The sequence below is a fragment of the Papilio polytes genome, unplaced genomic scaffold (assembly GCF_000836215.1).
Source record: "Papilio polytes unplaced genomic scaffold, Ppol_1.0 DF822178.1, whole genome shotgun sequence".
Taxonomy (NCBI): Eukaryota; Metazoa; Arthropoda; class Insecta; order Lepidoptera; family Papilionidae; genus Papilio; species Papilio polytes.
The window spans coordinates 1-13,595 of NW_013527026.1; the positions used below are offsets into that span (position 1 = coordinate 1).

The 13,595-nt window shown below is 43.3% G+C and overlaps 1 protein-coding gene across 1 annotated transcript; it reads right to left on the reverse strand.

Annotated features, from left to right (window-relative positions):
• Window positions 1-278: 278 nt before the first annotated feature.
• LOC106106375 (transcriptional regulator ERG-like) lies at window positions 279-13,305 on the reverse strand. Its single transcript, XM_013286952.1, has 6 exons — window positions 13,183-13,305; window positions 12,119-12,347; window positions 3,463-3,584; window positions 3,077-3,223; window positions 827-2,988; window positions 279-465 (listed from the first exon to the last, which is right to left on the reverse strand). Exons 1-5 carry the CDS (start codon window positions 13,303-13,305, stop codon window positions 2,806-2,808), a joined length of 804 nt encoding a protein of 267 aa, XP_013142406.1. The 3' UTR covers window positions 279-465; window positions 827-2,805.
• Window positions 13,306-13,595: the final 290 nt, after the last annotated feature.

Here is a 13,595-nt window from a genome sequence, read left to right on the forward strand (position 1 = left end):
TCTGGCCGCATTAAATGAGGCGGCGCTAAGTGCGGTATGAAGTGGCCGCTCTTTCTTAACCAGATGAAAGTAAGAAACGGAAAGTGGAATGGAATGGGCCTTTGTTAGACTACCATGTAAGTACTTATTCAGGTGTTAGGTAGGCCATGGTAGGTGCCGCACCAGTATTTGGCTTGAGTTTTGGTTTCACTATTCCTTGATACAATACCATTGAGGGTTGTAAATCTAGATAATTATTACGCAATGATGACGAAAAATAGTAGCCGTAAGAAAACAAGTGAGGCAAAGCAAAGAAGGAGCTGCTTACGTAGGAGTAGGTGAATCAGCGGCAGCAGCAGAGCGGGCAGCACGGCCGCGCTGGTCGCCATCTCGCGAAGCAATGGTCGCGCATCGCGCTCTGCACCGCGCCACTGCCAGGGGCCGCCAACACTGCTCGCTATTGCTAACGGCTACTCACACCCTACGCTGTTAGTTAATATTTTCATAATAGGGTTGCATAGGATTTCTAATAAGCTTGCTGTCTGGTTCTTAAAATTGAATCAAAACATTACAGTTTATAAAACCTTGCACGCCGACCCTACGTGAATACAATAAGGCCGAGGAGTTGAAATAATGCTCCCCATATCGTATTTAAACATTTTTTTTAACTGATTGAAACTATAAGTCAAGGAAGTAAAAATACTGTGAATAAGATGAAACCTGGCCTACTATAATTGTAATGAGGAATGTGTATATGGAATGTACTATTTCCATCGTCATGACCGCGGCTGCACGTACACTTCTTAAAAAAAGGTTGTAATTAGTAAAAATGCAAAAGGTGTCGCACCACTGGCTGCGGTGCTGATGCGGGGTTGCGGGGCGAGCGCGGCGCGCGGGGCGGGCAGCGCGTGGGCGCTGTATCGCGGTATCGCGGGCAGCCGTCGCTTCAAGGGTAGAGCTTGTCCCCTCCCCATCACACGTCACGTCGTTTAACATGGAACATTACTGTGCATACGTATGTACGTCATGACGTAAGGATTATGTATTCACGGAATCGCAATGTTATAGGCTGTGGTGCCTTTAGCAATGTTTCGGTCAAATACATAGCAGATAGCAGACAATCAATGTTTAGACATAGACTGTAACTAACTACAAATATTCTGCTCACGTAGGTCTTAAATAGTTACTTTAAAAAGATACAGCTTCAGATCACGCAGATGTGTGCGAGCGAGTCTCCGTCGCTAAGTCGCTATAGCTATAGCTATAGCTCGTCAATAACAAATCCATATCCATTCGATTAAGATTGATCAACGTTCGTGTGTTCGTCCCCTGGGCGTTTCTAAATCGCTGGACAAATTTCAATAAATCTTTGGAAGGGCATTCTTAGAAGACGAGAAAATACCTATTTTTGGCATGTTGTCACTAAATGTCCTAAAAAAGGATCATATTTTTGTTTGAAGACGGGTGTTGGCAGCGATACGACCGACCAATTGGGGGCGACTACCCGCCACTGGCCGCGCTCACAGCGACTCTCTTTATCCAAATAAAAATCAGTAGACATCGAGGAGGAACTTTATTGCTATTGACAACTTGTACTGGACAGTTATGCAAAGAGCGGCCATACACGGACTGCATACACAACAGCAGATAGTCCGTGTTGGCTCTCATTAGCACGGGCATCGGACACAGTCCCCGCCTGCATCCACTGTCGAACAACCATTTGGCAAAACAATACATTAATGAAATAAACATGTATACTTATATCTACAATTCAAAACAACCGAATCAAATAAGTGAGAAAATACATGTATTTACTTATCTAAGCGCAGCGGCGCACCGGACGTTGGGCGCTTCCTTGACGCTCGGGTTTGCTGTACTATAACTGAATAGCGATATAGGAGAAGAACGCAATCCCGTGTGACGTTATTTATATACATTTATAAAGAAAGTCGCTCTTCACATTCGTTAGTTAAATTGCAATAGCTCTAACAATAAGCAGAAGTGAACCTTGTGAGCGTCAGCGCCGCTCTGCTCCGCCGCCCGCTATACAAGTAACAATCTATACAATAAAACAAAAATAAACAATAAGAACTTAACAAACAGATCGACAAATAACTAACCCGTTTTTATTATTAACTACAATTATGTTAAAAATGGCTTACAATGAGTCGTTTATGATCTAAATCATGTGAATTAACATTTCAATTATTAATTAATATAACAATGTCGAATGTCAACTCAATGTCTGTCGTATTTATTATAATCATTATAAAATTAATAGGAAATTCGTCAACAACATATTTTGTTTTCCATCTCAAGTTAACAATAACCATGAACAATCTTAATACATACGAAATAGCCTAAGCGTATTTCAAAGTTCCATTAAGTAATTAGGTACATTCTACACTTCAAATAATCTGATCAGCATCAATACATAGAAATACACGAGCAGCGAGGGCCCTCCGCCCGCACTACAGTCCGCCACTGGTTCATTCTACTCTTTCTTGTAAAGATGCAAAGTATTGAGGAAAACGTTACATCTTTAGTTTATTTACTTTTTACTTATGCTCCGTTCGCCTATATGCTATCACCCATATATCCGTTAGTGCCGCTCGCTCGCTCGCTCGCCGCGGCTTACCCGACTGCCAGGCGTTATGGGTCCGATGACAAATCTAGCTTGTATAAGCTAGATTTACAGAATATATATTCTGTAACAATTTCCATTTTCATCCCTCTCGGTAGTCGCCGAGTCTGTACTGTTTTTTATTTTACTGAAGCGCAGCTGGTCTTTGCTTAGATACGCAAATGTTATTTTCTGTAACGGCTTTAAGGCCTGTGGCAACTCTGGTGTTGTGTGGAGTCGGGCGCGGACGGGGGTGCAGGCGGAGGCCAGTCGGGCTGATGCGGGGGAGGGCAGCGCCAGTAAGGTGGCGCGTCGCTGGTCTGCGCCTGACATGCCGCCGCCAGCCCTGCCCAGCAGAAACGGTACGCGTATCTCTTGCCATGGACCTGGATGAATGAAAAAAACATTCCATCAAAAATAGTTTATGTCATTTGTGGTGTAGGTTATACCACGCGCTCTGAATCAGTCCGTTACCTTGGTCATGATGTTCTTGTCGTAGTAATAGCGCAGTGCGCGCGACAGCTTGTCATAGTTCATGTTGGGCTTCTGCTTGCGCCGTCCCCACCGGCGCGCCACCTCGTCCGGGTCGGCCAGGCGGAACTCGCCCTCGCCCGGCGCTCCCTGATACACCACACACAATACTTACTTACTATTATCGAATTAACAATAGCAAAACAACGCATCAAAGAAATTGTGTTTGGTTGGTAAGGTAAAGCTGACGCGTTGAAAAAAAGAAAATGCTCAAACTAAGTTAGAAACATAACGTTTCGAGGTTAGCCGAAAAATGAAGAATCAATAATCCGATCGTTTTTAATATTACAATAAAGAGACGACAGAACTGAAACAATAGACCAAGTTACCTCCCAGCAGATGCCGGGCGCGCCAGCCGCCAGCTCCTCCAGCAGAAACTGCCAGAGCTGCACCTGCCCGCCCCCCGCGCCCGCCCCGCCCCGCGAGCACCCGCTCAGGGAAGCGTACGGTTCTGCGGAAGATTACGATGGCAGATAAGAGTTGAAGAAGAGGTGCAGAAACTATTACTTGCAGGACCACCAGACCGCCGCCGGCACGTCGCCGTCACGTCGCTGCCGGCGGCACACATTCGAATTGTGTACGACATAAATGTTGCTGATAAAATATTTTAGGCGCTTGTGTTCAGTGGCGTTGGTAACACCGATTTTGTGATCAAAATGATGGGTAAAAGGTTAGGTTTGCTGTGGTGCAAGGCGGCGGAGCCACAAACCGGGACAGAGGCGGGGTACCAGCTGCAGCCGGCGGTCCGCGCTCAGCCACAGCATGGCCCTGCGCACACCACCGCGCAGCGCGCCTTTCGCTCGTCACGTCGCATTCTTTACGTCACGCACATTTAATTTGCCTCACGACACTTTTGTCACTGTTTTTTTTATAACTATACAAGTCGTCAAATTGTTTGTCTGGCAAACTTGAACGAGAGCTCGAAGCGTCCGGACGTAGGACCGGAAGCGAGCAAGTGCCAGTGAAGTGAGCGGCCGGGGGCAGGGCGCCGCCCCGGCCCGCCCTCGCACACTCTCCACTCCGCGCTCCCTTCTTTTGATTATCTCAAATGATATAGGAATCCAAATCTTACAATATTACAACAGTACTTTTAGCTAGTTTTCTTAAGGAACTCTATTTATGTGTTTTCAGTACCTATGTCGTTATTATTATTGTGACTTTATTAAAAAAAAAAACAATTTATAAGTATCTAGTTCTCGAGATTAGATATCTTCACATTTAATACCTTTATTCTGACTTGTTTGCCGTTATAAACAATTGCTGTAGACCGTGTCAGAAGACTCGCACCACACCACAATCAGACAAGTTAATCAATGTAAGTAGAGATGCTGTAGGGACCATACAGAGCTTAGCGGCCGGCGGGGAGCCGCGGGGGAACAGTGTCATTTGATTTCTTTGTTTTCCTTAAATTCCGGTTATTACGAAAATAGCATTAGCAGTTCCAATATGATAAACTATTTAAGTAAAATATTTTAATTTTAAGTAAGGTTGTGTTGCATCAGTTGATCAATTGCAAAAACCGTATAAGATAAGATTACATTTGTGTGTTGGCGAGTGTTGCATAATGCATGCCGCCCTGCCCCGCTCGCTACACACGGGGTGCATTTATATCGCTTATAAGTCTTGATTCGGTGATTTTATTTATTATGTGATTGCATGATAACAGGGGGTGACTTTAATTGTGTTGCTAGTTCTGTTAAAGTGGATATGCCGATTCAGTAATCCTATTTAAATTATAAAAGTCAATGTTTGTGATCTATGAATGATTGTTTATACCAGAAGTTATTGTATTAAAATATCTGCGTTCATACAATATTCATTATTAAAAATTTTGTATTAAATTTCATGACAATTGTAATCTAAACATTATCTATCTTATCCAAGGTGAAGGATGACAATGTAAAAGCAAAAATAGATTTGTAAACTTTTTAGACACAACTTAAGTATTGTTTGTTGTACCTATGTATGTGATGTACATCACTGAATGATCTTCAATAATAACTGTATTGAAAAGGTAGAGATTGTGACGTAATTGACACTAACGTGTTGGGCTAGGTACAGCCAGGGAGACTGGCGGTGTTCCAGCTTAAAAGCAACAATCGTTTAACGATCTCGAAGCCAGACGCGGAACAAAAATCAATACAACGCAGCTTATAAATGTATCTGTACAAATAAAAGTCTGTTAGTGATACACGGCTAGTTTCTTCCTATTTCTTATCTACAAATTATCTCTTCTTGCACTCACTGCTATCTAATTATTTATTTGTTTAAGCACCTAATGGTTTGGGGTACGGACTACCGATCTTGAGGTCGAGAGTTTGAATTCCGCCATTCGACTATTGTGGTGAACCATATCGTAGCACAAATAAGCCTAGCTTAGTTGGAGTGGTTAAAGGAAATATTAGTAAATTAACAAAAACATTCTAACATCTTCATTATAAAAAAAAATTGTAGGCAGAAGTGGAGTTTGTCTGGTTACCATGAATAAGGCATTTCTCCTGAAGTGGGGCACCTCGAATTTCCGCGTCTGTACGCCCTACGTGTGCGCCTAGGTACAGTTGCGGAAATTGTATGTGACCCACTTATAAAAAAATTGCCTCGCTCCTCGCAATGAGACAGACTCCGACATTTCTTACAAATAACCATTTAATTAGCAGTGACTTGCGCGAACGATAGGATATTAATAAGAAGCAATTAGTCGCGTACCACTGACCGACTATTTATATACAGATACATTTAAAAGATACGGCTTATCTTGCTAATTGTTCTGCCATCTCACTGCAAACAAAGGACTATAGATTTTTATGTAAAACACCTCCAGATTCCCTAACCGTACATCGCACGGCGCCTAACGCGTGCACAGCGTAGTCTAAGGCAGGCGCAGTGCATGTCTTTTGTAATGACAGTACTGCATTCTCACGTTCATGTTACTTTTATCTTTATTATGGGTTAACTATTTTCCAATACGACTTTAAGCCTAGCACCGGCGGCATAGTGACTGCAATCTTACACAATCGCGTTCGCGCGACACCTAACCTATATCCTATCTCTGTTGAGTCATACATCCGATATTTACAATCGCGATATCAAATGTCATTAATTATAGATCGCTTCCGCTATCACAGGCACGCAAACAACACGGAAATTTTTATCACAAATATAAGTTTATACCTAGATGTAATTACTGTCTAGAATTTTTTTTTATTCGAAATGCAAGTGTTGTAATTGGACTAAACCTCACTCGATGATCGGCCATTGTATACAGCATACGTAGTTAACGAATAAATATAGTATTAACCTTCTGTCAGTCGCGTAAACATTTTTTTGTAAGTATATCTGTTCAAACTGGTGGTATTTTAAGATGAAGCAGTTAAGGTTTATCAGAGTGCGAACATGATTAGATCGTGATGCTATCGTTTGCTATCTCCCGTATTTTAAGTTGATCGCGTAGCTTAACTTGGTTTGTGGGCGGGATGGGGGGCAGGGGCGGTAGCAGCGCAGACCACGCCCCGTCTGGCCGTGGGGCTTCGCCACTTCTCGTCAGTGCTGGCTACTCGACGACTAAAAATATCTCCTGTTAGAAAAGTTTCCAAAAGACATTGAATTAAAAATGAAGTAAGTCATCATCGTCCATGGTCCAAATCCCGCCATTTGACTATTGTTGTGACTTAATATAGAGCCTAGTTGAAATAGTAACAAGAATTATTTACACATTAAATAAACTATTTAAAAACCACACACTGTGTTCTCCGTTGCGTTGTCGCCAGCTGCGACTGAATCATGGGCCAGTTAAAACCGTACAACGACCTCAGTTTTAATAAATTATCAAGAAATTATAGATGGTATCCGCGAGAAGGATGAATGCATTCCTATTTATTGTAATAGTTTCGCAACTAATTAGGCGCAGAAAAATATGTGATATTAAATAAGAGTAATATGTGCTCCTCGGACCGCATTCCATGTGACTCATCGCGGAATGTGAAAGCGCGGCGGTTCCCAGGCTGTTGCCGCTGCCCGCGAGCCTCGTACACTCACGCTATGCGCGAAATTCACGTTGATATTACAAACTCTCGTGATAGTCAATATTTCTTTTGCTTTATATTAGTGTCCTCATAGTGTGAATTGTGGCAAGACTGGGGCCCGAGCCAGGTGCACGTGGCACGTGGCCGCACGCGCGCACGTGATGTATGGCCATTTCTTATGAAGAGGCCTGAGTGAAGTTTAATTGTGTTTTGTGAGCTTTTCGCCGGTAAGCCGGGGCTCGGCGCGGAACCCGCATTGACTCCCCGGTAAGCCGGGCGCGGCGGGGAGTCCGCATTGACTTGCTAATGCACCCCCGCGCCCCGCTGCGCTCACCCTACCACTGAACGTCGTCGTAATAAACAAAACGCACGAAGCTTTTCACTATTCAAAAATAGCTTGGAAAAACCATATCCCGGCCAAACTTGCTTCAGACACATCATTAACTAGCTCACACTGACCTGTATTAATATGAACAGTCGCTGCTTGGGAATTCATATAATTTTACTTAACACATGACAACTTTTGCTTCGTTCTGTCTTTCTAATTTGGTTGAGTTTTCAAGCAACACCGCTTCTAATCGCTAAAATCAAATAGGCACAAAACACCATGGCTTATCTCCTGATAATGTATAGAGAGGAATGAGTACACTGAAATAGTTATACCGCCAATTGCCAACACAAATTGTTATAAAAACAATATAAATCAATTTATGAAATCTGGACTTGATTTCCAGTGATAGGGGCGAGTGAGCAATATTTCGCGAGAGGTCGCTGGGCGATGGGGCGGCAGGGTGGAGGGGTCGCAAGGTTCCGAGCGGGGTGAGGTGTCACGGGGCAATCGTTCTTTATGTCCGCCGCATCTTCAACCCCGCAGCTCTCGGCGGTGGCGGCGGCCTAAATTTAAATTGTTTCACGCGGATCTTTGTTTTCATTTTGTTATGAAGTGACATCAATTATGTTTGAAATTACATTGCGTTATAATGTTTACCTCGAAACTGAGAACCGACTCTGAGTGCGTAGTGTGGCATTGTGTGGCATTGTGTGATGTAGTAACTCATCATTTTCTACGATCACTATATTCGTATCACATTGGTACTATACTAATTGAACACGCAGACGAGACGGATCAATTGAACAGCGGGGCGCCGGTCAGACGGAGCCCGGCTGACCCCCGGCTGACTCTGACTGACGCCGACCGACTGTCGCATAAGCGCTGATGAACTGCCGTTGCTGAAATAGAGAGTGGACAGGGGAGATCGGGTCGAGGAGGCAGCCGACCGCAGAAGACTTTAAGAGAATGAGTGAATAAAATGCCATGTTGTCTTGGCCGCACCTGATGATGTGGTGTGGAGGACAAGTAGGACTTGGGCCATAACGTATCGCCGCCCCGGGCGTGGGAGTGGCGTGAGGCGGCCAATCGCGACCCGCCATCACTTACGTCGAAGACAACGACGCCGCCCGACCACAGTATTGTGATTAACAACTTGAGTAACAGGAAACTCCGAAGTTATTTTGCGGTTTTGTAGAAAAAGTTGCCGACATGTCTACCTTTTTAAATGAAATAAACATTTCCTCGAAATAGCTATTACGTTTTTTTTTGTCTTTAATCGCTACGAAAAGTCAAGGCAACGCAACTTACTTAAAAATAAGATAAATGCGTGTTATTAAAAGATCTATGTAGAAATTAAAACTAAACTCTGTGAAATAGCAAAGTATAATCTTTACATAATGATGCCGCCAGTTGTGGCGTCTGACTCCCTCAGCCTGCGGAGGCTGAGTCACGGCACGCGGCCGAGGCGCCCTCGCGGCCTCTTGTTACAGATTCGCAAGCTGAAGCCATGAGAATTACAAATCCGCATCAATACGGAACTATGAGTCAAGCTTCCTACTGTAGTGTAGATGTAGTGACTCACTTCCGTCCGGCGAGCGGTAACATGTTGCAAGACAATCTTAGTCACGATCTCTCTCGCTGGCTCGGCCCGGATCCGACAGAACCTACAACCTAAACACATCCGCCGCACTGCTCTACTTTATAACTTGAGTCTCAAAATAAGGATAAACAAATTGAATGAATCCCTAATAAATCTGTAAGGCTAAATACATATTCATAATTATTATTTTTGTCTCACTTTAATTTATGGGTTGAAATCGTAAATTTTTCCACACATCAAAAAGGAACCCCTCTGCGAACGATCGTCGTACGTCATTGCTGGGCAGGCAGTGTTGAAGCAGACATGACCTTGGGCTAGAAGCAGAACTAAAAATTCACATCGTTGTACAACTTATCTTGTAACTGAATCCTGTGCAAGCCTCTTTGAATCGTACTATTTTAATCTTCATAGTTTTAGTAATTGTTTTACATTTAACGGTTTTGATTGTGTACTGATCCCGTTTCTCTGTATCTAATCTAATTTAATCGCGTAAGATAGTATTATATCTCACATTGAATGAATTCACATGTACATAATATGTTATCATGTCATTCATTATAATAAAGATAGATGTCGTATTATCTATCATTGATATGAGGTGCGCGCGGCCCTTCCGCTCCGGCTCCGGGACCGCGTACTCCTATCTAATTTCTAGTGAAAACTTTATCTCGAAATTTATGATTAGCGAAACTTAGCAACCGAGTTGTGTGCGCGCCCAATTCAACTTCATAGTCTGCACCATACTATGCTGGTTAATGACGCTACACGCTTCTTTAGTAAAATACTATATTAGAGAGCTTAAGTAGTACAATATTAAGTAACCAACCACAAATTTTACCTCTAGAACCTAACTTGTGTGGCCTCGTCTGTGCCCCGAGCGGGATTTGAGCGCCCGTCGACAGCAGTCCTTGCCCACAGGCATAATCGTAACACCCTCGTGTTAAGTCGATAACTGATAGACATCAGTTATCGATTCTATGAATTTTTATCTTTATTTATATGAGCGACATGTTCCGCCAGTTGGCCCTGATTACATACAAATTCCGCTTATTTCTAAATCTATGCAAATATCGTCGCTGAATTAAAAAAAAAACACCTATTCTCTATGATAAGGCCATTTGACGTCAGACTGCGCGTCGCGGGCGCACGGGAGGATATCTTTATTTGTTTATCGGTCTTATTCCAACCTTATTTCGCATTGACATATCCATCAAATATCCTCTAGTGTTGACACAAGCCTAACTGCCCGGCTTGTGCTTTAGTTATAAGTTAAACGTTGTTTAAATACTTCGATCACCGATAACAAAAATATGTTCTACCCCAATAACTACATTTTCTCGAGGTTTAAATACCATTGGAAGGGCTACATGATGGAGGAATAAAGTAGCTAATGCAACTAAAGTTATCAGAATTTCATAAAGGAAATGTTTGCTTTAAGTCCCTCACAACGAATTCATGTTGTTACCAAGATTGAATCTGCACTAGATGTGTCAAAGAATTCTCAATTTTTTTTAGTTATTGTGAACGACAAATTATACATGTGGTGTTTTTGTAGCAATGAGTCAGCGGCAAGCTCTGGGAGCAGGTGGAGTGCCGCAGCGGGTGCGCTCTGATCACTGCGAGATGACTCAAAAATTGTGAGTAACGAAATTCCTTGATCAACTACCGGAGTGCGGCGCTCCAAGCCCGGCGATAGCGCCGGCGCCGAGTCGTGTCGCGTCGCACTACGCGGGACATTGCTCACACTCACCATTGCCTTATTTATGTATTTTAACAACTTTAGGCTATGTATGCATAGATGCCAAAATGTGTAAGATACGTGCGAATGCGGAGATCGCCCAGCGGATATCAGTAATCTCAGCCTACTCCTGTGTGTCAAGGGCGTGATGGTCTGTAACGTGTGGCACCCCGCTATCGCCACCATCGTCCGGCCCGGTCCCCTCTCCCCAGAGATAGTGAACACATACCGCGCCGCGCGGCGGCGAAGTAGCCATGACTACTGCTGGACTCTTCATAGTAGTATAACAGTTCTATAATTACATTAATTTTAATTACGAAACGCACATTACTATAAGAAATTCTATTCTAGGATACACTGTTACACTAATCTCGTATAACAAATGTTTGATTTGAAAAATAAATAAGCCAAATTTTAACTCAATTAAATCTTACTTAAGTCATTATAATATTATAAATGCGAATGTTGAAATGGATGGATGTTTGTTAGAGTTAGTAGACAAAACTGCTAAACGGATCTCGATGAAAATTGGCATAGATGTAGAGGGTCGTCTGGAAGAACACAGAGATTACTTGCTTTTGTTTTTTCCATTCCACGCGAACCGACTCACGGGCGAAAGTTAGTATTAGATAATTTTACCTACATAATGTCCCGGTTTAGTTTGAATCATTATTGGTCGCCCTACGTCGGCAGAATAATCTCGTCGTTATGTGAATTGAAACCATTTCTCGGACAATTTCCTCAATTCGCTACTTCTTTGATAATTCGCCCGATAACGGTCAGTTTGTGATTATTGTTTCTTTTTTACAAAAATGAAGTTTAATGGTGACAAAAAATATGTTTATTACGTATCATAATTACTAAATGCTTTTTTATTGTCATCGCCTTGATAAAACACATTAGACTTAAATAAATGCAACATGCATCAATACAAGTATCAGTGCAGTCGGAACTCACAGTAAGGCAGAGGATGACTGCTGTAATGCTGCATTAGGGAGCATTGAATGTGATCAGATAGTAAAATACATCCGCCGATCATCAGCCGGCGGCTGCTTTGTATTCCGAGAAAAGCGTTGAATCAACTCGATAGCGCGAGATGAATGGTGCGAGGGTCGCGGGGTGGAGGGGGGGGGGGCTCGCTCGCGGTGACTCAGCGTCGACGCTTCCACAAGCTTCATTCACAGGATTTTGGCGCGCAAATAGTTCAAAAATTCAATTGCCATTAATTACTGTAATGATTTTTCTTTAATTCAGCGCGGACGACATCACGAGTAAAAGTACCGAGTATAAGTACCTTGCATCATGTCAATGACGATGACAGAGACAATAAGGTTTGTTTCTTTCTGACCTGGTAGAGAGGAGTCTCTGTGGGGCTGCGAAAGCGTTGCAGGTGGAGCGGGCGGCGCGGCGACGGCCTGGTGCTCGGGCAGAGGCGCGGGCGGTGGGCGGCCCGTGGCGCCGGCGTGCGCGTGTGCCACGTATGCGCTAAAGATGCGCGCCGACGCAGAACATCCCTCGCACACCTACATATAGCATACTATACTATACTACTTCACAAAAACTACTTACAAGTTATAAGTTACAATCATAGTTGAAGATTGGACTACCAAAAATTCGTCGGCGTCGCCAGGGGTGGCAGTAGCACCCTCTAGAATGTTGATAAATGCAATAAAATTCCAAAATAAAATAAATATAACTAAATATATAAAAGTAATATATAAATATAACTAGTCAATAGTAACTAAAGTCATTGCACAATCCGTCCGTTGGCGAAGCTCGCCGCACTCGACGCGACGGTGAGCTTTCCTCGTAATGTCCGCGTGCGGGGCAACACGCACTACGCAATGGTACTTACTCAGACCCACACTAAGCTATAGTTTTCATAACACAACTTGAGTTTTGTGTTTGTAATCATGTAATTCAAGAGATGAAATAAAAATTGTACAAAAAACAGTATTGTCACATATTTGTCAGTGAATCAGAAAATAATTGCCACCACGTCGTGGTGTAGTCATGTTTTCACCAAAAAAAACTTCTGTGATTCACTCATGAGGATTTTAAACCGATTATTTGGCATCCAAGTAACTGTATGTTTGGTGCAGGAAGCATGACAATTTACAGGCAGGTTTCATTGGGATAATTTATATATTGACATTCGTCAACAGTTCGATCAAAAGGTGGCTGGCTAGTGTGCAAACGGCCACCTCAATTGGTCAAAATCTGCAATTGCAGTTGCGTTCTATAAACAGGGATTATTTCCCTTTCCTTTGCGTGCCTTCCTCCGTCGAATCCACTGTTCCTACCTCTCATAAAAGTGTGGAAAGTAAAATGAACTAAAAATAAGCTTGCGACACCTACATTCAACAGACGAAACGCGAATTTGTTCCTACTTGATGCCTGTCTCTGGTGCGGTCGTGATATTGCAAAGGGCGAGACGGTCTTTTCGTGGGACAGATTGTTGTTGATGCTAGAGTCTACCATTGTTAAGAAATGTAGTGAGGGCTAGTACCTGCAGCCAGGCGGCGTCGTCGAGGTCGAGCAGCTGGCGGCCAGTTCGCGGCAGCAGGCGGCGGCGCGGCACCCGCACCTTGAAAGTGCGCGCCGCCCAGCGCACGCAGCGCACCACGTCGCGCCGCTGCCACGTGGTCGGGTCTGTGTGCATTGCTCACATTTGTTCATTGAACAAAACTACAACTACCCGAGGGGTACAAACACTAAGACTATTAGTAAATATACGAAAATGTTTGTTGGCAACATACATTTTAGAAGCA

Coding starts and splice junctions, on each gene's coding strand:
- LOC106106375 (XM_013286952.1), bottom strand. CDS start 13,305: ATGGTAGACTCTAGCATCAACAACAATCTGTCCCACGAAAAGACCGTC. Junction 3,585..12,118: donor CGTCATTGACATGATGCAAG/GTACTTATACTC, acceptor AATCTTCCGCAG/AACCGTACGCTTCCCTGAGC. Junction 2,989..3,076: donor ACAAGAACATCATGACCAAG/GTAACGGACTGA, acceptor TCATTCATCCAG/GTCCATGGCAAGAGATACGC.